The sequence below is a fragment of the Hordeum vulgare genome, chromosome 5H, assembly GCF_904849725.1.
Source record: "Hordeum vulgare subsp. vulgare chromosome 5H, MorexV3_pseudomolecules_assembly, whole genome shotgun sequence".
In the NCBI taxonomy this organism is placed as follows: Eukaryota; Viridiplantae; Streptophyta; class Magnoliopsida; order Poales; family Poaceae; genus Hordeum; species Hordeum vulgare.
Window position 1 is genome coordinate 543,415,750 of NC_058522.1, and position 21,545 is coordinate 543,437,294.

Genomic DNA, 21,545 nt, shown 5'->3' on the forward strand with positions numbered 1-21,545 from the left:
CAGGGCATGACTTGCATGTTGACATGACACTACATATTTGATTTACAACAGGAATTGAAGATTATTCATTTTCGTAGTAAAATTATCGGCTTTGCTAAAAATCAGTCAGCTGAGACTCTATATTGTAGTCCGTTGATTTTGCATCAAGATTCATGCAAAAAAAATCCCAGTTTTTTTTTCTTTTTGCATGCTACTTCCTCCGTTCCTAAATATAAGTCTTTTAAACGATTTCACTAAGAGACTACATACGAAGCAAAATGAGTAAATCTACACTTTAAAGTATGTCTATATACATCCGTATGTAGTTCTTTAGTGAAATCTCTAAAAAGACTTCTATTATGGAACGGAGGGAGTATATTACTTGACTGAAGTCTCAGTCGACTGAGACGTGGACAATCCCTAAAGCAGAATCGCAGCACGTGCATGCGTGCCATTAGATGTAAAACCAACGCTTATGATAGATCCACGTCGATAGCTGTTTTATCTCGTCTCTTCTTTACACATCAGCACACAGGCAAACCGGTCATTGTCCAGCGTCCCACACCCTTCATCGTGCATTACAGCAGTACATATACCCACATTTCGACACAGCTTACAGGCAAGTACGATCACACCTTCACGTCGCCGCTGACGGCGGCAGAGGAGAGGCCCTGAAGGTGCCTCTCGACGACGTCGAGGCCGCATAGCTCCTTGACGTCGGCCATGGTCGCCGGCACGTCCATCTGGAACGTCAGCGGCGAGTCGGCCGAGAATTCCTTCCTTGCCGCCCTGATGGCCTCCCGCATGGCGCAGTGCACCGACGCCGCCAGCAGCAGCGGCGGCTCGCCGGACGCCTTGGAGGAGAGCACCCGCTTCTTGTCGCGCGCGCTGTTGAGGAGCTCCACGTTGAACTGCTTTGGTATGGTGTCAACCGTAGGGACCTTGTACGTCCAGGTGCCGTCGTTCACCACCAGCCCGTCCGCGTTCCTCGCGTAGTCCTCGTTCGTGAAGAAGCCCACCCCTTGCACGAACGCGCCCTCCACCTGATCCATCCAGCAAAAATGAATTCAGATGACAAAGATCTTCAGCAATAGCAAGTGGATGTGCTGATCGGCGGCGAGCTCACCTGGCCGAGGTCCACCGCCGGGTTCAGGCTCTGCCCGCAGTCATACACCAGGTCGCTCCTCAGTATCGTCGTCCCCCCAGTCAGCACGTCGATTTCCACCTCACTGACGGAAGCTCCGTAGTTGATGTAATTTACAAAGGCTGGGTCTGGCGTCCAGAAGGCATGAGCCGACAGGTTCACGCTCGCCATACTCGCTTGGGCGATCAGGGTGCTCCATGGCGCTGGCGCACCGGACTTGGCCTCGAGGCCCTCTTTGATGGGCTTGAGGCGCTTGACGAGCACGGTGCACGCCTGTCGGACCGCCTCACAGCTGGTCTCGGAGGTGGTGCTCCCGCCGGTGAAGCCGCCTTGGATTATGCTCAGCGAGTCGGCCTGGATGACACGCACTTTGTCAAGGAGTCCGTCCACGTCGGGGCAGAGTTCCCCCAGCCCGAACGCAGTCATCTGCTTCACCTTGGTATACAGCCCTTGCCCGATCTCCACGCCGCCGACCTCCACGGCTACCGAGCCGTCGTTCAGGATGGACACCTTCCCTGGCGTTGGACGGAGGGTAACCACATAGGTGATCGGCACACACGAGATGCCTCGCTTCTTCCACCTGCTCCCGCCATTGAACTGCTCAACAGCCTCTGCCCTGCTCCGGTACTCCGGCGACGAGGCCAGCTTGTCAAAGATGTCGACGAGGCTGTACGTCGGGGCATCCCCTGCGGATTCGCCATAGTACTTCGTGAGGCTCTCGGCGCTGTGGAGGTTCTTTCTCCGGACGGCGTTGGTGTCGAACCCGAGCGTGGACGCGACGTGCTCGATGATGGCCTCAGCGATGAAGGACCCCTGCACATCACCTGGCGCTCGCACCGCCGACCTGGATGACATGTTTGTCTTGCACAACTTGATGTCGAAGGCCAGGGCACCCCAGTTGTACTTCTTCAGAGAAGCTATGGTAGAACCCGGGATCAGTGGGCTCAAGTCCGGTGATATCCCGGCGTTGATACCGAGATCGACGTGCAGTGCCGTGAGCGTGCCGTCTGACTTGAACCCGACGGAGTACTTCACCTTCATGGGGTGACGCCCTCCCGCCATGATCATGTCCGTCTTCCGGTCGAGGTACATCCGGACAGGGCGCCTAAGCTTGAATGCAGCAAGTGCACACGCACACGCAGCCTGAAGAACACAAGAATTTCTCCATGATCAGATTCTACCAAATGAACATTTCATAAAATTTCTATGCGAGTCTCCAGGGTTATACAGTGGGGCACTTACATGGGTTCCTTTCATTCCCTTTCCACCAAAGCCACCTCCAACTCTCCTGGTGATGATGCGAACATTGTGGTAGGGAATGCCGAGGAGGTCCGCGACGACATTCTGCGTGATTTCGGGTAGCTGCGTCGAGGCGTAGACGGTGATGCAGTTGTCTTCGTCGGGGATGGCCAATGCTGTCTGCGTCTCCATGTAGAAGTAGTACTGTGATTCAAGTTTCACCTGTCGGAAATTAACAAAAGATACTAGGTGTCAGTATTTGGGCCTTGCCGGAAACTAAGAATGCAGCCTCCTAAATATCAAGTGTGTACCTCTCCTGATAGGATCTTGTGATCTGCTTCAGACATCCCTTGGTCGAAGTCCCCAGCTGGCTGAGGAGCAAAATATGGGGGAACAGGGAAGTAGCTGTTATGTTGGATGGCGTCCTCTATTGTCAGAATTGGCGGCTCAAGATTCTCAGTGCTATACTCAATGATAGCTTGCTTCGCTGCCATATAGGCGTACTTCTGTGTTTCAGCGATCTGAGTGATGGCAAAGGAACATGATGATGCGATAAGTTCAAATGACCGCTTAAAATTCAGGGTAAAAATATACTGATGGTTATGTGTTTCCTGAAATTGAGTTCAAGTGGTTCAGAAGTAGGTACCACAATGCCAATATTTTGACCAGCAAATTCAGAAACCGGATTGCCGAAAAGAGCTTCGAATCCTAGCATTGCCCAGCCGGATCCAACATTTTTTCCACCAGCAGGAATGTCCTTTGCGGAGATAACTGTGATGACCTTTTCTGAAGCCAAAGATGATCTGAAGTTGACACTTCTTATATGGGCATGAGGGTGTGTGCTGTAGATAAATGCTCCATAGAGGCAATCTCTGGGAGCAGGGATGTCATCAACATACACAGCCTCCCCTGGTAAGCAAGCAGGAATATTGTCAAGCCCATGTTTCAGGACAGAAGTTAGATGTGCCAACATATTTTATTTTATTTTGAACAAATATATTCAGGGATGAAGCATATCAGATGGTTTAGCATGATTGAAGCAGTGTACCAACGATAAATAAAAAGAACTCCGAAACAATCTTGTTGAAGCTACAAAAATCTAAGAAGTCAAGTGTCAGCGCATAAATTAATACTAGATTATAAGGTTGAAGTACTGCTGCCACTTGTGATTGAAGCATACAAACTAATTCAAGTAAACACTCGTAAGTTAAAAATAAAAAATGGAATCAGGGTGTAGGAGTATACCAGAAGCTTGCAGCTCGGCCCCGGATTTCGTGATTGGCTTGCCGACAGGTTTGTATTCGTCATTGAAAACCAGTTCTTGCCTTGAGCGAATCGGTAAGTCATTGCTGGCAACCTTACCATGCTTCTCGGAGCCATTAACACAAGACCCATTGGGAGCATTCAGGTTGTTACCAAGTGAAGAAAGGAAACTGAATAAGAAACTGACAGCCAAGCTGACTCTGTACTCAGGGTGTGTCGTGCCTTCTGACGGCGAGATAACATCTTTCAGCAACTGAACTGCTTCAAGTATAACTGGTGCATTCACTGATTTCCCCTTCAGGAATTCCTCAACTTTCCGAGCCCTGGTGGCATGATCGACACCATAAGCGCCAAATGCGAGGCATATATCCTCAATTACGAACCCCTCTGAGGCTGCATCCCCTGAAGTCCTTGCCAGGAATGCAGAATTGACATAGGAGACAGCATTGCCGAATGGTCTGGGGGCTGCACGAGAGGTCTCGAAGATGACACTGTCTGAACCCCAATCAGGGACAAATATGGTGAGCAGTATGGTCTTGGCATCACAGGGAGGCTGCTCCAAGAACTCCTCCAGTGTCAGGCACACCATCTTGGAAGCAGTCTGGATTGTGACCGTCGAACCTGCGGCGAGAAGAACTGTGACGATGTCTGAAGCGAATGGCAGCCGCTGCGCCATGATTACGTTCCCGCCGATGGTCCCCGTGTTGCGGATGAATGGCGAGGCCACCTTGCTGAGATGACTGGCGATCTTTCTGAACACCGGAGTGCCATCGGAGAAGACCTCGATGGCTTTGGAGATGGACACTGCTGCTCCGATCTCCACCCCCTTGTTGCTCCTCTCGATGACCGAAAGTTCTGGTATCCCTTTGATGTCGATATACTTCTCATATAGGTCTTGATCCTTGTACACTCCGGCACCAGTGTTTGATGCCACAATCTTGACGGAGTTTTCGTCAAACCAGTTGGAGTCAAAGAGGGTATGGAGCTCCTCGATGCTCTTGGGATGGTACCAGCCGTCATCAACAGAGTTCACTGCTGGAGCATCGTTCATTTGACCCTTGATCTCGGACTTGAGGAACTCAGGGAAGGTGCAGACCGCGCCGCTGGAGTATTCTGGCAGCTTGCCGACATCGGCACGGTCAGTGCCTTTTTTCCAGAACGAGTTGAGGCCGAGGTCCTCGAGGTCGACGTCAGCGGCGAAGCTCTTGCACGTGTCGACAATGGGCCGGTAGCCGGTGCAGCGGCACAGGTTGCCGGAGACGGCATGCTCGGCCTCGGAGCAGGTGAGCTTGGAGAATCCCGATGCCGGGGCAGAGTCGCCGGGCTTGTCGGCCTTAACGAGGGCGGAGAAGATGGACATGCACATGCCGGGGGTGCAGAAGCCGCACTGGGAGGCGTGGAAGCCGGCGAGGCGCTGTTGGACGGGGTGGTAGCCATCACGGGTGTTGCCGATGCCCTCGCTGGTGGTGACCGAGCAGTGGTTGAGGCTGCCGACGAGCGTCAGGCAGGAGCTCGCCGAGAACTCGGTCACCTCGTCGGTGGCCGGATCATACTTGGAAATGAGGACCACACATGCACCGCATCCACCTGCACGCAGCAACATGGCATCGTAAATCAGAAACACTGCCGGTTACACAAATGGTTGGGCAGGCCAAGCTACAAAGAGCACATTAGTTCTGACCGTACTACTCCATTTGAATAGGCATTAACTCAGTTATTTTACGAACCATCTCAGTTCGAAACAACATAAAATCTTCTGAAAACCAAATCTATTACTTATTCACTAACCGGCATTCCCAATTTCCAATGGCCCGTTATTAATTACCGTACAATTTGTAAACTTTGTACCTAAAAAAAAAGGTAAATATTTAGAATCGACACGCCGGCGCAACGTTCCGCCGGACGCACGCTACGCTTCAGATTCGTAGCGATCGAACGCACCAGATCTAACTTTTTTTTTTCTGGACCCACTCCCTTTTAGGCCTTATTTTCTCATGAGAACATTCTCCACCACTCGTTTTCTTTCCTTCGTTCTCCTCCAGTCGATCCCCTTTTTCTCTCCCTCGCCATGAACACTACACCGCCATTGTTGTTGTCTTCAAGCACCCCCTCCCTCCCCTCTACCTCCCCTCCTAACACGCGTCTTCACCACAGTCCTCACCACCGCCACTTTTTGCAAAGCCCGTTTTGAAGCGACGACGAGTTGCTCTGCGCCCTCCCTCCCTTCCATCCCCTTTACCACCATTTTTCTGCAAGCCGCCATGCTTCCTGCTATGTTTTTATCCTTAGCGATTTTTATCAACGGTTGTAGCTTTTTTCATCAACGGTTGTAGCATTTTATGTCAACGGTTGCAACATTCCGCCATACACGGTTGAAACTTTTTGAGGAGTGACCACGCGAGATGCTGCAGCCGGAGCGGCGTTTGAAACTTTTTTCATACACGGTTGAAGCTATTTCTGTCAACGTTTGCAACTTTTCCTCGTTGAAGTTTTTGGTTGAAGCTGTTTTTCTTAATGGTTTGAAGCTTTTTTATACATGGTTGAAACTTTTTTTATACATGGTTGAAACTTTTCTATACACGGTTGAAACTTTCCTATACACGGTTGATGCTGTAGCCGGAGCTGCATCCATGGTGCTTCGACGGGCGGCCGACGCGGCGACCGACGGTGAGGGCGACCAGCGGTGAGGAGGCGAGGCGAGGCGGTCGGCGCGTGCTAGGGGCGTCGGCGCGTGCGAGGCGCGTGCTAGGGCGTCGGCGCGTGCGAGGCGCGTGCTGGGGCGTCGGCGCGTACGAGGATGGCCGGCGAGGGGAGGCTCGCGTTTTGCGGCTGCTGCTGCTGTGCGACCGGCGCCGGAGTCGAGATCTGACGGTCAAAGACCCCTTATCTGACGGCTGCTGTGCGACCGGCGCGAGCCCTAGGGCCGGTGCGCCGGCGCCTAGCACTGCCCAAAAAAAAAAATTACTAGTGCGCGGTGCCTGTGCGGCCGGTTGTGCTCGTTGGCTGCGTCGCCCGTCGCCGGCTCGCCGCAGCTAGGTGCCTTCAGCATGTCCGCCCCGCCGCAGAATGGGGGATGGGTCGCCCTCGGCGCTGCAACCGGCTGCCTGGCGGCTGGACGTCAACGCTGCCTCCCCGTCTCCGCCGGCGACCTCCGTACCCTAGCGTGGCTGAATCGAGGGCATAATGGGAATTGGATTTTTTTTTTCCTCTCGAGCGGAAGAATCGAGAACGAAGGTCTGGTCTGCTCGTGGACTGGGCTGCAGTGGGCTGGGCAATCAGGCCTTTGACAGCAAATCTCCCAAACGTTTCTCACTTTTGTCTCGAAAACAAAAGTCAAGCTTCTTACTTTATTATCTCAAAAACAAAAAAGAGTCAAGCTTCTCACTCAGTGGTGTTTTTTTTTCCTAAATAAATCATCAATCCACCCAGATGTTAGGCCATGTGTTATTGTCCGTTATTATTCTTTTGGTTCTGTGTTTCGATTTTTGGTTGATGGACATTCCAATTTTTTATTATTTCGCCAAAGTTTCACAAAATAAAAATAAAAATCAAACTTCAAAATTAAATGATTTTGGCAATAATATAAAAATGCAAAAATACTCTCATAAGTTTTCTTGCTGTTTTAAATTCTTTATTAAGTAAGTTCAATGGCATTTAAAAAATATTTTAATTAATTTTTGTTATTTTAGACGTATATAAAACTATAAATATTCACACTTAAAAACACTTATATTTTTTTGTGGGGGTTAAGAACACTTATATTTTAATCAATTTTGGATACATTCCACACAATTTCAATTATTACTGTCACTTTTACGAAATAGCTTATACAGGTACCAAAATTTTCATTGTATCAATGTTTACAAAACAAATCACCAGTTAAGATATATCAAATCACGAGTTGTGCGAAAATGTAGTCAATTGTTCGTGTGTACTCATAATGATGCAAAACTTTTCAGGAAAGTTGAGACCTTGCACATTTTGTCAGGGAAGCATATTCTGTTTTCGCAGTATGATAATTTCATAGTGCTATTTTCTTTTCTTTTCGGCCAATGGAAAGAAACCAAGTGGGAGAATATATAATGTCTCAACTAAGAAAAGGCAATCGTGAAGCGCATGGTCCCATTAAATTACCTCGTTTAATTGATTATTTCTGAAAAGTGATGCGAATCTATGTAAATAAAGGTTAATATAAGTACAAAAGCATCTGTCTAATCGATACAGGCTAAAGTTTGCATCTGATTAGAAATCTAGCTATGTAGCGAACTGAAACACGTGCCAAAAGTTTCTAAAACCGTCGGTTGCACATCACAAGGGACCTGACCACCAAACAGAAAAAAAAATGCAAAAATTACAAAACAGAGAGTCAAGGTCCAATGATTTGGGATGGGTGTATGATCGCACTGCGTGCCTACTCCACTACGCGAAAATAATACTCTATCATGCCTGAGTGACCATAAATCTAGCTTACCGATTCTTTTAATCACTACTGTAAGTTATCCCATGTAAAAATGCAAAAGATAGTATATCTCCATATCATCACTAGGCCTGACCGCCTGAGTGTACCCGAGATAAAAAAATTAAAAGATAGTATATCTCAATACCATCGTTAGGCCTAAGTGTAGTGAAAGTAACATGCAGTGTCGTTAATGAGCACCTTTTTTTCCGTTAAGTGTTTTATGTCCTCCCGTTCATGTTACTTGCCTCTCAAATGGATGGATGTAGTTGTCGGTCGATTGGTAGTAAAGTCATATTGACATCTACCATTTGGCACGAGTGGTAAGCCATATCAAGGACAACATCTTCATGAACTGATCACAGTGAACGTTCGGAAGAATACATGATTCGCGAAAAAGAAGAAAGAATCCAGTATCTAACACACACAAATCGAGTTATATACTTGAGAGCTGGTAGAATTATTTATTTATGGATCCCTATGAAACGAAAGGAGAAGCGGCTAGTGCCTATATATTTGTCAAAGTGTTAATAGTAGGTTCCAAAGTCAGTGCCTATATATTTCAAGCTTTTTAGCTATGTGCATTCAACGAGAAGAGAGGCTTTCATCGACTATGAAGACGTTTGTAGTGACTTTATCAATCTCAAGATTCTCAAGATGATATGTTTGTTAAGTCTTTTTAAAATGTTCATAAAGATATGATGTGCTTTATGTGTTCATAGAGATAAATGCATGTGCTTATGCATAAGCGTCTAATACAGTATTAAAAAAAATGCAAGAACGAAGCATGGGATGTGCCTTTCTATGTCTCCGTTTTGTGTTTCTTGCTACCTCGGTGATCCTGCTATCGCGCACCGAGGCCGGAGAAGGCGGGAGGGTTCCCAGAAGGAGAAGCATAATAAAAAACCTACTACTCCATCTATTTCAAAATATAAGACCTTTTAGAGATTTTACTAGAAGACTACATACGAAGCAAAATGAGTGAATTTATATTCTAAAATATGTCTATGTACATCCGTATGTAGTTCATAGTACAATATCTAAAAGGTCTTATATTTAAAAACGGAGGGAGTAGTATACATGTGATGGTTGATGAATGAAAGATAGCGTCAAAAGAAGAGAGGAAACAGAGAAAGAAAATCAGATGCATGGTACCTAGCACAGTTTTGATCGATCCCACTCCCTACCTGGGCGATGTGTACGTGACGAGATGATGAACATAGCGCTGGATAGCCTAGGCGGAGACGAGACGAGATCACGAGAGGGGCCAGGAATCGGTGCGCATGTGGCGTGAGGTCCTACGCGCACGCATGCAGAGTTCAGTCGACCTGGGCCGAGCCGCTTATTCAGCCAAAGACTCTCTCTCTCCATCTCTCTCTCTCTCTCTCACCGTAACGAGCTAGCAGTACTCTACTGGACGAGCTAGCCGCCGGAGATGAGTCGTCGGAGGCGGTGCTCACCTTCGCCGCAGCCTAACTTGGGCCCCCTGACGGGCGTCCGGGTGCGGAGGAACTCCAGCAGCGTCATCGACGGGTCGACGCCGGCCGCCTCGCGCCGCACGCCGTTCACCGCCAGCACCACCGCCGTCGCCGCCTCCTTCCCCAACGACCCCATCGCTCTCTCTCTCTCTTCAGACCTTCTTCCAGGAGCACCACTCGCTCACCAAGTGCGCGCAGGGGCAGGGTCTGAGCCCCGGCTGTTATACGAGGCGAAGTGTGTTGTGTGTGATCAGCGTAGAGGTCAAAAAGGGAAAACCGGCTCAGCGCGTGTACACTCCGGTCCGGTGGGAGTGGGTCGGGGAAATATGTAGGCTATATTCTCGTCAACTGTTTCCGCTGTTACAGGAGGAGCAGTAGTAGCGAACCCAGAATCGGTGCGCATCCCAGATGAACAGAGGCATGACCCAGACATCTGCTTCGTCTAGCTACAGTACATGCTACAGTCAACAAACGAATCGAGGCTCATGCCCGAGGCCGCGAGGAGGACTATCGGTCGATCGATACTCTACTACTCACTCCGTAAATTTACATAAAAATGTTTTATCTAAAGATTATTTTAGCAATTTAGACACTTTTATATTTTTTTTATAGAGGGAGTATGAAATGAAGATGACAGGGGTTAGAAAAAGGTGGCTAGGAGTGGAGTGTCATTTGGTGTGAGTGGCAGGCAAGCTTTGTTTGCTTTCGCTCTTTTCTATTGGAGGTCATCACGAGGCCCCGCTGCATCAGCACTAGCGGTGAGGTGACGTGTCGCAGGATTAGTTTATTTAGGAGGCGGAAGTACGACAGAGCGATTAGTTTGGAAGGTTAAGTAAATCTTTATAAGTTTTTGTAGGTTGCTCTATCTAATGCTCCGTCCGTTTCTAAATATATCTTTTTCTAAAGATTTTGCTAGAGGCTACGAAGAAAAATAAGTGAATCTATACTCTAAAATATGTCTATATATATCTGTATGTAGTCTTTAATACTCTCTTCGTTCCTAAATATAAGTTTTTCTAAAAATTTCACTAAATGACTACGAAACAAAATGAGTGAATCTATACTTAAAATATGTCTATATACATCTGTATGTAGTTCTCTAGTGAATTATCTAAAAAACTTATATTTAAGAACGGAGTGAGCAGGGCCGGTCCTGAGATTTTGAGGGCCCGGGGCGAAACGACAACCTGGGGCCTCTAAATATGAACATCAAAATAATATTTTTCAATGTTGAAAAGCTTTCCTTGGAATGAACTTTGTGCAAGTTTTAAGGTTTTTTTTTTGCTTGTTCAACATAATATTCAAAGAATATATTTGTAGAAATCACTAATGTTTTCTATGATAATTGTTTGGACACTATCTTCCATTGATCCGTAAATCCATCCGCACTCGTCTACAACATTATTCTTTCTTTTCTTACTTTATTATGGTCCTAATTAATCCAGTAAAGTTAACATCTATACTAAAAAATTATTTTATAGCGTGTTGGGCTATATTTTTACAATGAATTTAAAGCAATAAAATTGTTGATGACTTCATAAAAATAAATTCAAAGCAATTTCACATTGCATGAACACAAGAGCACTATCTTTCATTAGGCAATTTAATAACCCCACCAAAAGACAGAAAGAAAATATATACTCCCTCCGTAAACTAATATAAAAGCATTTAGAACACTACTTTAATAATCTAAATAATCTTATATTAGTTTATAAAGGAGTACTATGAAACTTTGCTTAAGAGTAATATATATATACCTGGATGCACCACATGCAGTACTTTCCCTTATACCAGCATACTGAACTCTCAAGCCATCCATTGATCCACGAGCTTTTTTGTCAGGCTCGGAGGACTTAAGGGCATGCACAAGGGGACCAGCGCTTTCACCATGTCCATCTGACGTCCAAGCTATCATCACGCCCCAGTCGCCCCAGTCGTGCACAACCAGGGAAAACTGCTTCTGGCCGAGGTAGTTGACGAGCGCGACGAGATCGTTGGAGACCTACAACGTGGAGTACTGTTCCGGCTCGCCGGAGGGAGCGCTGGAGTCGCCGCCGCAGCAACAAGATGAACCTGACTACAACAACCAACACAAATCTGGCACAACACCAGGAACGTAGCAGCAAAAGATGGACATTTTTGAAGATGGTGCAATCAATCTGCATGGTCGCAGGCGGAGATCACGGTATGATTTAGGATATGCATTGGGCTACCGTAGAGATCCTGGGATCCAAAACTGCCATCCGTGATGTGTCCGTGATGTGCTCTTCTTGCCAGGCCTAGTAGGGAAGAAAGATCACATCCGGGGCCCCTCGGTGTCGGGGGCCCGGGGCGGCCGCCCCGTTCGCCCCCCCCCCTCAGGGCCGGGCCTGGGAGTGAGTATAACCTTTTGAAATACTTATATTTAGAAACAGAAGGGTAGGGAAAAAGCCCTTTGCCTGTCTCGTACTGCTACGTAGACTGGTGTATAGCAACGTAGCACATTCCGGCCGGGCTCGGTCGTCCTTCGCCGCCGGAGGAGGGCGTGGCCATTCGCGTGCTCCACCCACCGACTGATGGGGGAAGACAGAGATCGTACGATCAAAAGTGTCAGCCATGATCTCCGAGGCATGCATGATGATAGGGTATCAGTCCACACGCCGCTTGATCTCTTTTTGACCATGACTTTTTATTAAAGAATTTTTTTTGATATCGTACATGCAGCATCTGCATCAATAAGGTAATTTCAGAGGCATCTAAGATACACACATTCCAAAAAAATAAAAATCAAAGGCTTGGTCATAGTGATCAACTTCTCTGTACAGCAACACACAAACTATCACCAAAAACAACACTCGAAAGACATAAAAGGTCGTTAGAAACCACGACTTTAACAAAAAAAATGTATAAGCGTCGTCGTCATTCGATCATGATATTAGATTTTCATCATAAAGAAAGTTCAAGTTTTCAAAACAATACCTTGAGCATCATAATTGCGAGACATAACCTATAAAACCTAAATCTTTTGTTTTCATCATGAAAGTCATAACTCAACACCCGAAAAGCACCCGAAAAGTGAAATCCTCCCGTGCTGCCACCCCCACTTACCATTGTTTGTTTGTGAAAGATACCTAATACCCGGCTGACCCCATCGTCTTCAAGGCCCCTTCCACCTTATTTGATGAGATGATCCTAAAACCTACCTGGGCGATGCGTACTTTAACGAGATGATGAACGATAGCATTGGCCAACCTAGGCGGAGACGAGAGGGACATGGAATCGGGGCGCGTGACCGCATTAGGTCCTACGTGCACGTATGCAGCGTTCAGTCGATCCGGCCGCCCGATCCGCTTATTCTCTCCCTCTCTCTCCCTCACCGTGACGAGCTAGTATTACTGAAAGAGCTAGCCGCCGGAGGTGAATCGATCGAGTCGTCGGGGGTGGTGCTCACCTTCGCCGCAGCCGAGCTTCGGCCCCCTGACGGGCGTCCGGGTGCGGAGGAACTCCAGCAGCGTCATGGACGGGTCGACGCCGGCCGCCTCGTGCCGCGCGCCCACTACAAGGAATATGCTAATACACGACGCTATATTTTCGTCGCTACATCGTCACGGTTTTTAGTTTACGACGATCTCACGACAAAAAACCAAGCGTCGAAAACGGAGCGTCACAAATGAACAGCAGCGATGTTTTGATCAAAATCGTCGTAACCTTTACGACGATTCCTGGATTGTCGTAGCCTTTACGACGATCCTAAATCGTCGTTGTCAATCTAACCCAGTCCTACGTACGTGGCAAAATTACGATGAAATCAAAACGTCATGGTTGAAATCAGCCCAACCCATTTCAATTGATCACATGGGCTGGTTTTATTTTTTTGGGCTTTTTCTTATTGGGCTTCTTTTGGGGCCTTAGCCCATTTATAGCCACCTTTAGTTTTTCTTTTCGAATTTTTTTTGGGCCCTGGCCTTTTAGTGCCCAAATACATTTGGTCCAGTTTCAGTTTTAACCTTTTTTCGTTTTTGAATTCAGCTAATTTTTTTCCTGAACTTGGTTTCATTTCTATTTATTGGGCCTTTTCAACCAATTATTTGTCCAATATTAAATGCAGCACTATTTCATATTCAAATCAAGAAAATTCCAAATCGAATTAACATCATCCATCATATAACATCACATAATACATCTTCCAGGTTTACATAACACAATAACTCATCTGATTCACAGTTGACAATCAGATACCAGTTTTTACAGCTGAAACATCAACCCATAAGAATCTCAAAAGAAAATACAGAAATTAGCACTCGCTGTGAAGAAGTCATCCTGCTCTTGCTTCCCCACTCCTAGTTTTGCATCCCTGATACCAGCTTTTATGGGCTCTAGTATACCTGCATCCAAACAAAGTAATGTATTGTTGAGGCGCAGGAACTAGATGTCAATGCTAAATTATAAAACGTCTTTCGAAGAACAAAATATCATCTCAGGTGAAACTGTAGCGTAAGTTTAAACAAAATATGAGGCAGAAATAAAAGAAAATGTTCAGATCTTCAGTAATATGAAGTAACAGATATACTCTCGTTACCAAAGTTGGCGAGAAAACTGCTGCATAATGTAAGACGTTTATAATATATGATATGGAATAAAAGAAAATGTTCAGATCTTCAGTAAAATGTTCAGATCTTATATATGATCTATATAATATATACTTCCTCCATCGCATAATGTAAGACGTTTTTTGACACTACACTAGTATCAAAAACATCTTACATTATGGGATGAAGGGCGTAGGGGATAAATAAATGAGCTAAGAGTGAACATATAACTTGGTAGCAAGTGATTTGGTGCGCTCTCTAAGTAAAGAGCATGACTCCTACTAAGAGAGGACACCAAACTTGTGAGCAATCTTATCCATAAAAATATAAGATCCAACTACTCGCACCAACACGTCAGCCAACTACTGGCGCCAACACAAAAACTGATCCAGTACCAGGTGCACCATATTCATATATCATCCATCAAACGACAATAGGCCTGAGTATCTATTAAAGCTGAAGTACCTTTTGGTGACATGAAAAAAGTCAAATAATTTCTTTTGTGTATCTCTAATCAGTGATGTTTGGTTGTACCTCCGGGGGACTGTCGATCACCAATTGTTAAAAATGTTGAACAAGCTTGTTAAACCAGCTTGGTTAGCGTCCAATCTCTATGCTGCTTCCACCACGGACTCAGCAGCACCTAGTACTCCCTTACTCCACCACGGACTCAGCAGCACCTAGTACTCCCTTACTAGTCCTAAATTGGCATGAGAATGACGGTTGGAGTTGCTGTGGAGCATGTGTGTGTACTACTAGTGCATGAGCAGGACCCTTTTCGTGTGCATGAGCAGGAAAATTGTTAAAAATTATCAGTTTTTCGTGTGCATGAGCAGGACAATTTATGGATGTGAATTTTACTGGGTCATTACAAATCACATGCCTCATGCCGCGCGCCGTTCACCGCCAGCACCACCGCCGACGCCGGCTCCTCCTTCCCCAACGACCCCATCTCTCTCTCTCTCTCCACAGACCTTCCTCCACGAGCACCACTCACCAAGTGTGCGCAGGGGCAGGGACACCGAGCCCCGGCTATTACTCTATCGTTTATATGGCCGGGCGGAAGCAGACGAGGCACCACGCTAGCTATGACGAAGCGGCGTTGGACGGGGGCGACGGGAAGGAAATGGCTGGCGCGCGTGTGTTGTGTCCTTTTGTGCTCAGCGCGCACGTACCTAAGTTCACGTGGAGGTCCGGTAGAATCGATCGAGGCAATACGTACGCTAGCTATGACTTCTCGTCAACTATTTTCCGCTACCAGAGCACCTTGCAAATAAATTCACCTCTTCAAACGTCCATGAACGCGTTCACGAATATTAACCAATTACATCTTAAAAAAAATGCATTTTACATCTAGACAACTCATATTAGGATACTCAAATTCATAAAAAACATGCAAGATATAAAACCTACGTACTGCGTACAGAACCTATCTACTCCTCGTTAGAGATATCGACGATCTACATGTCTTCCGCTGGATAAATGACCGTCTTTCGTAGCTTCGTCTCCTCCGGCGCGTCCGACTGCTCCGATGCGGGCTCTTTCACCTCAATATGTGCCTCCAGCTCCGGCGGTTGGCCTCCACCTCGACCTCATCCCGGATGGAATCCAGGATGGCCTGCTGCTCCGTCATCTCCTCCGACTGGACGACGCTGAACTCCGCCTCCGCCTCTGCCATGCTCAAGTCGGGAGCCTCCTCCTTCCAGTCATCCTCGTCCATGGCATCCGACTGCTCCTTCTGCTCCTACTCCTCCTCCTCCTCCGTCTCCGGCAAGTCCGGAGGGAGACCCCCAGTGATGCGGGCGGTGCGGCTAGCCTGGATCTCCGCCTCGATTTGCACGGGCGCTCCGGAGTGAGCTGCGAGTAGGTAGTGATGAGCCGCCGGACCATCCTGACGGAGAGGGAACTGCGAGAGGAGGCGGACGGGCTCGGGTGGTGACGGGGAGAAGGAGGAGGAGGCTGAGCTAGGACTGGGGCACCGGCTGGCTTAAATAGTCGGCCCCGACCTTGGGCAGGGAGCCAGAGGTCGAGGCGCTCGTCGGACCGTCGGGTTTTTCGGCGAGTTCGCGTGGGGCCAAGCCGTTAGGCCGACGTGGCGGGCGTGCCCAGACGCGCCCGGGCTCCCTCATATCCGCTCCATATTTGGGCTGAAAATGGGGGGTGCCGGTCAGCCCAGGCATTTGAGGCCATTTTGAGAGGCCCGTCTGGATCGCAAGTTCGTGACCGGACGGCTTGCCCAGTCGTTTGAGGGATTGAGGGGTCCGGTTGTAGATGCTCTTAGGGCTCATCCATAAATTTGCTTTGGTATACGTCCGCAGACATGGATACTAGAGCCGGCCATTTGACATTGTATACATTTTAAGTCGGGTTTTATAATTTTAAAAATGAAACTCAGGTAAACCAGTTGATATTCACCAAAGTTTGAAAAGAAAAAAATAGATCATCCATACATAACATGCAAGTATAACAATGTTTTATATGCCATGCCGAACACGTTTTTAATGGATCATGCCGTTTCATACATATTAGCTTCATGCAATAATATGTGTGTACGTAAATGATCGTTTCTATGTCATACACTATATTACGGCTACAGAATGTGAATAACAATATTGAGTGAATGAATGATTTAACCAACAAGTTGAGAAAGAAGAAGCAAAACTTATGATCTGTCACATCTCCTCTGTCGCGTGCAATGCCCACCTTACCTCTGTTGGGGAACGTCGCATGGGAAACAAAAAATTTACTACGCGCACGAAGACCTATCATGGTGATGTCCATCTACGAGAGGGGATTTCAGATCTACGTACCCTTGTAGATCGCACAGCAGAAGCGTTAAGAAACGCGGTTGATGTAGTGTAACGTCCTCACGTCCCTCGATCCGCCCCGCGATCCGTCCCACGATCCGCTCCGATCTAGTGCCGAACGTACGGCACCTCCGCGTTCAGCACACGTACAGCTCGACGATGATCTCGGCCTTCTTGATCCAGCAAGAGAGACGGAGAGATAGATGAGTTCTCCGGCAGCGTGACGGCGGTCCGGAGTTTGGTGGTGATCTAATCTCGGCAGGGCTCCGCCCGAGCTCCGCAGAAACGCGATCTAGAGGTAAAACCGTGGAGGTATGTGGTCGGGCTGCCTTGAAAAGTTGTCTCAAATCAGCCCTAAAACCTCTGTATATATAGGTGGGAGAGGGGGGCTCAAGGAGCCCCAAGGGGGTCGGCCGAGCCAAGGGGGGGGGGGGAGTCCTCCCCTTCCAAACCGAATCCAACTAGGTTTGGAAGGTGGAGTCCTTCCCCTTTTTCCCACCTCCTCTTTTTTTTCCTTTCTTCTTTGATTTTCTTCCTATGGCGCATAGGGCCTTCTTGGGCTGTCCCACCAGCCCACTAAGGGCTGGTGCGCCACCCCCAAGGCCTATGGGCTTCCCCGGGGTGGGTTGCCCCCCCCCCCCCCCCGGTGAACACCCGGAACCCATTCGTCATTCCCGGTACATTCCCGGTAACTCCGAAAACCTTCCGGTAATCAAATGTGGTCATCCTATATATCAATCTTCGTTTTCGGACCATTTCGGAAACCCTCGTGACGTCCGTGATCTCATCCGGGACTCCGAACAACATTCGGTAACCAACCGTATAACTCAAGTACGCATAAAACAACGTCGAACCTTAAGTGTGCAGACCCTGCGGGTTCGAGAACTATGTAGACATGACTCGAGTGACTCCTCGGTCAATATCCAATAGCGGGACCTGGATGCCCATGTTGGATCCTACATATTCTACGAAGATTTTATCGTTTGAACCTCAGTGCCAAGGATTCATATAATCCCGTATGTCATTCCCTTTGTCCTTCGGTATGTTACTTGCCCGAGATTCGATCATCAGTATCCGCATACCTATTTCAATCTCGTTTACCGACAAGTCTCTTTACTCGTTCCGTAATACAAGATCCCGCAACTTACACTAAGTCACATTGCTTGCAAGGCTTGTGTGTGATGTTGTATTACCGAGTGGGCCCCGAGATAGCTCTCCGTCATACGGAGTGACAAATCCCAGTCTTGATCCATACTAACTCAACGAACACCTTCGGAGATACCTGTAGAGCATCTTTATAGTCACCTAGTTACGTTGCGACGTTTGATAGACACAAAGCATTCCTCCGGTGTTAGTGAGTTATATGATCTCATGGTCATAGGAACAAATACCTGACACGTAGAAAACAGTAGCATCAAAATGACACGATCAACATGCTACGTCTATTAGTTTGGGTCTAGTCCATCAGATGATTCTCCTAATGATGTGATCCCGTTATCAAGTAACAACACTTGCCTATGGCCAGGAAACCCTGACCATCTTTGATCAACGAGCTAGTCAACTAGAGGCTTACTAGGGACAGTGTTTTGTCTATGTATCCACACAAGTATTGTGTCTCCAATCAATACAATTATAGCATGGATAATAAACGATTATCATGAACAAAGAAATATAATAATAACTAATTATTATTGCCTCTAGGGCATATTTCCAACAGTCTCCCACTTGCACTAGAGTCAATAATCTAGTTCACATTACCATGTGATTTCAACCAATCCAACACCCATATAGTTCTGGGGTCTGATCACGTCTTGCTCGTGAGAGAGGTTTTAGTCAACGGTTCTGAAACTTTCAGATCCGTGCGTTCTTTACAAATCTTTATGTCATCTTATAGATGCTGCTACTACGTGCTATTCGGAAATGCTCCAAATATCTACTCTACTATACGAATCTGTTTCACTACTCATAGTTATTCGGATTAGTGTCAAAACTTGCATCGACGTAACCCTTTACGACGAACTCTTTAACCACCTCCATAATCGAGAAAAATTCCTTAGTCTATTTAGTTACTAAGGATAACTTTGACCGACGATCAGCGATTCAATCCTGGATCACTGTGTGTACCTCTTAACAGACTTGCGCAAGGCACAGATCAGGTGTGGTACTCAACATGTCATACTTTAGAGTCTACGGCTAAGGCATAGAAGACGACCTTCGTCTATTCTCTTTATTCTGTCGTGGTCGGGTTTTGAGTCTTACTCAAATTCACACCTTACAACACAGTCAAGAACTCCTTCTTTGCTGATCTATTTCGAATTCCTTCAAAAAATTGTCAAGGCATGCATCTTGTTGAAACTTCTATTAAGCGTTTTCATCTATCTCCATAGATCTTGATGCTCAACGTTCAAGTAGCTCAATCCAGGTATTCCTTTGAAAAACTCCTTTCAAACAACCTTTTATGCTTCACAGAAATTCTACATTACTTCTGATCAACAATATGTCAACCACATGTACTTATCAGAAATTCTGTAGTGCTCCCACTCACTTCTTTGGAAATACAAGTTTCTCATAAACCTTGTACAAACCGAAAATCTTTGATCATCTCATCAAAGTGTATATTCCAACTCCGAGATGCTTGCACCAGTCCATTGAAGGATCGCTGGAGCTTGCATACTTGCTAGTATCTTTAGGATCGACAAAACCTCCTGGTTGTATCACATACAATGTTTGCTCAAGGAAACCGTCGAGGAAACAATGTTTTGACATCCTATGTGCAATATTTCATAAATAATGCAACAACTACTAACATAATTCTAACAGACTTTTAGCATCGCTACGAGTGAGAAAGTCTCATCATAGTCAACTGTTTGATCTTGTCGGAAACATCTTTGCGACAAGTCGAGCTTTTCTTAATAGTGACTTATCACCATCATCGCCTGTCTTCCTTTTAAGGATCCATCTTTACTCAACAGTCCTATGACCATCAAGTAGTTCTTCCAAAGTCTACACTTTGTTTTCATACATGGATCCTCTCTCGGATTTCATGGCTTCCAGCCATTTGTCGGAATCCGGGCCCACCATTGCTTTCTCCATAACTCGTAGGTTCACTGTTGCTCAACAACATGACCTCCAAGACAGGGTTACCGTACCACTCTGCAGTAGTACGCGACCTTGTCAACCTACGAGGTTTGTAGTAACTTGATCCGATGCTCGATGATCACCATCATCAACTTTCACTTCAATTGGTGTAGGCGCCACATGAACAACTTCCTGCGTCCTGCTACACACTGGTTGAAGTGATGGTTTAATAACCTCATCAAGTTCTACCACCCTCCCACTCAATTCTTTCGAGAGAAACCTTTCCTCGAGAAAGGATCCGTTTCTAGAAAAAAACACTTTGCTTTCGGATCTGAGATAGGAGATGTACCCAACTGTTTTGGATATCCTATGAAGATGCATTTATCCGCTTTAGGTTCGAGCTTATCAGACTAAAACCTTTTCACATAAGTGTCGAAGCCCCAAACTTTCAAGAAACGACAGTTTAGATTTCTCTAAACCTCAGTCTATACTGTGTCATCTCAACGGAAATACGCGGTGCCCTATTTAAAGTGAATGCGGTTGTCTCTAATGCATAACCCATAAATGATAGTGGTAATTCGATAAGAGACATCATAGCATGCACCATACCAAATAGTGCATGGCTATGACGTTCAGACACATCATCACACTATGATGTTCCAGGTGGCATGAACTGCGAAACAATTTCCACATTGTCTTAACTGTGTACCAAAACTCGTAACTCAGATATTCATTTCTATGATCATATCGTAGACAGTTTATCCTCTTGTTGCGACGAACTTCACTCCGAAACATAATTGAACTTTTCAATATGTCAGACTTGTGATTCATTAAGTAAATACTTCTTGTATCTACTGAAATCGTCATTGAAGTAAGAACATAATGATATCCACTGTGTGCCTCAGCACCCATTGGACTGCATACATCAAAATGTATCACTTCCAACAAGTTACTATCTTGTTTCATCTCAATGAAAACAAGGCTTTGCTCATGTGGTATGATTTGCATGTCACTAGTGATTCAAAATCAAGTGAGTATAAAGATCCATCAGCATGGAGCCTCTTCATGCAATTTATACCAACATGACTCAAGCGGCAGTGCCACAAGTAAGTAGTACTATCATCATTACCTCATATCTTTTGGCACCAATATCATGAACATGTGTAACACTACGATCGACATTCAATAAACCATTGAAGGTGATTATTCGAGCAAATAGAGTAACCATTATTCTCTTTAAATGAATAATTATATTGCAATAAACACGATCCAATCATGTTCATGCTTAACGCAAGCACCAAATAACAATTATTTAGGTTTAACACCAATCCCGATGGTAGAGGGAGTGTGCGACGTTTGATCATATCAACCTTGGAAATACTTCCAACACGTATCGTCACCTCGCCTTTAGCTAGTCTCCGTTTATGCCGTAGCTTTCATTTCGTGTTACCTATGACTTAGCAACCGAACCGGTATCCAATACCCTCACGCTACTAGGAGTACTAGTAAAGTACACATCAACATCATCTATAT

At 46.3% G+C, this 21,545-nt stretch overlaps 1 protein-coding gene across 2 annotated transcripts; it reads right to left on the reverse strand.

The window, feature by feature from the left end:
- Window positions 1-441: 441 nt before the first annotated feature.
- Window positions 442-13,086, reverse strand: LOC123452612 (indole-3-acetaldehyde oxidase-like). 2 transcript variants are annotated; one of them, XM_045129297.1, is made up of 7 exons: window positions 12,990-13,086; window positions 3,608-5,212; window positions 3,009-3,271; window positions 2,674-2,883; window positions 2,366-2,584; window positions 1,106-2,266; window positions 442-1,022 (listed from the first exon to the last, which is right to left on the reverse strand). In XM_045129297.1, exons 1-7 carry the CDS (start codon window positions 13,054-13,056, stop codon window positions 609-611), a joined length of 3,939 nt encoding a protein of 1,312 aa, XP_044985232.1. In that variant the 5' UTR covers window positions 13,057-13,086; the 3' UTR covers window positions 442-608. The 2 variants fall into 2 exon arrangements, with proteins under 2 accessions (XP_044985232.1, XP_044985231.1); XM_045129296.1 differs by lacking the exon at window positions 12,990-13,086 and adding an exon at window positions 9,542-9,755.
- Between the last annotated feature and the right edge of the window lie 8,459 nt (window positions 13,087-21,545).

Coding starts and splice junctions, on each gene's coding strand:
- LOC123452612 (XM_045129296.1), bottom strand. CDS start 9,695: ATGGGGTCGTTGGGGAAGGAGGCGGCGACGGCGGTGGTGCTGGCGGTG. Junction 2,585..2,673: donor ACAAGATCCTATCAGGAGAG/GTACACACTTGA, acceptor AATTTCCGACAG/GTGAAACTTGAATCACAGTA. Junction 1,023..1,105: donor CGGCGGTGGACCTCGGCCAG/GTGAGCTCGCCG, acceptor TGGATGGATCAG/GTGGAGGGCGCGTTCGTGCA.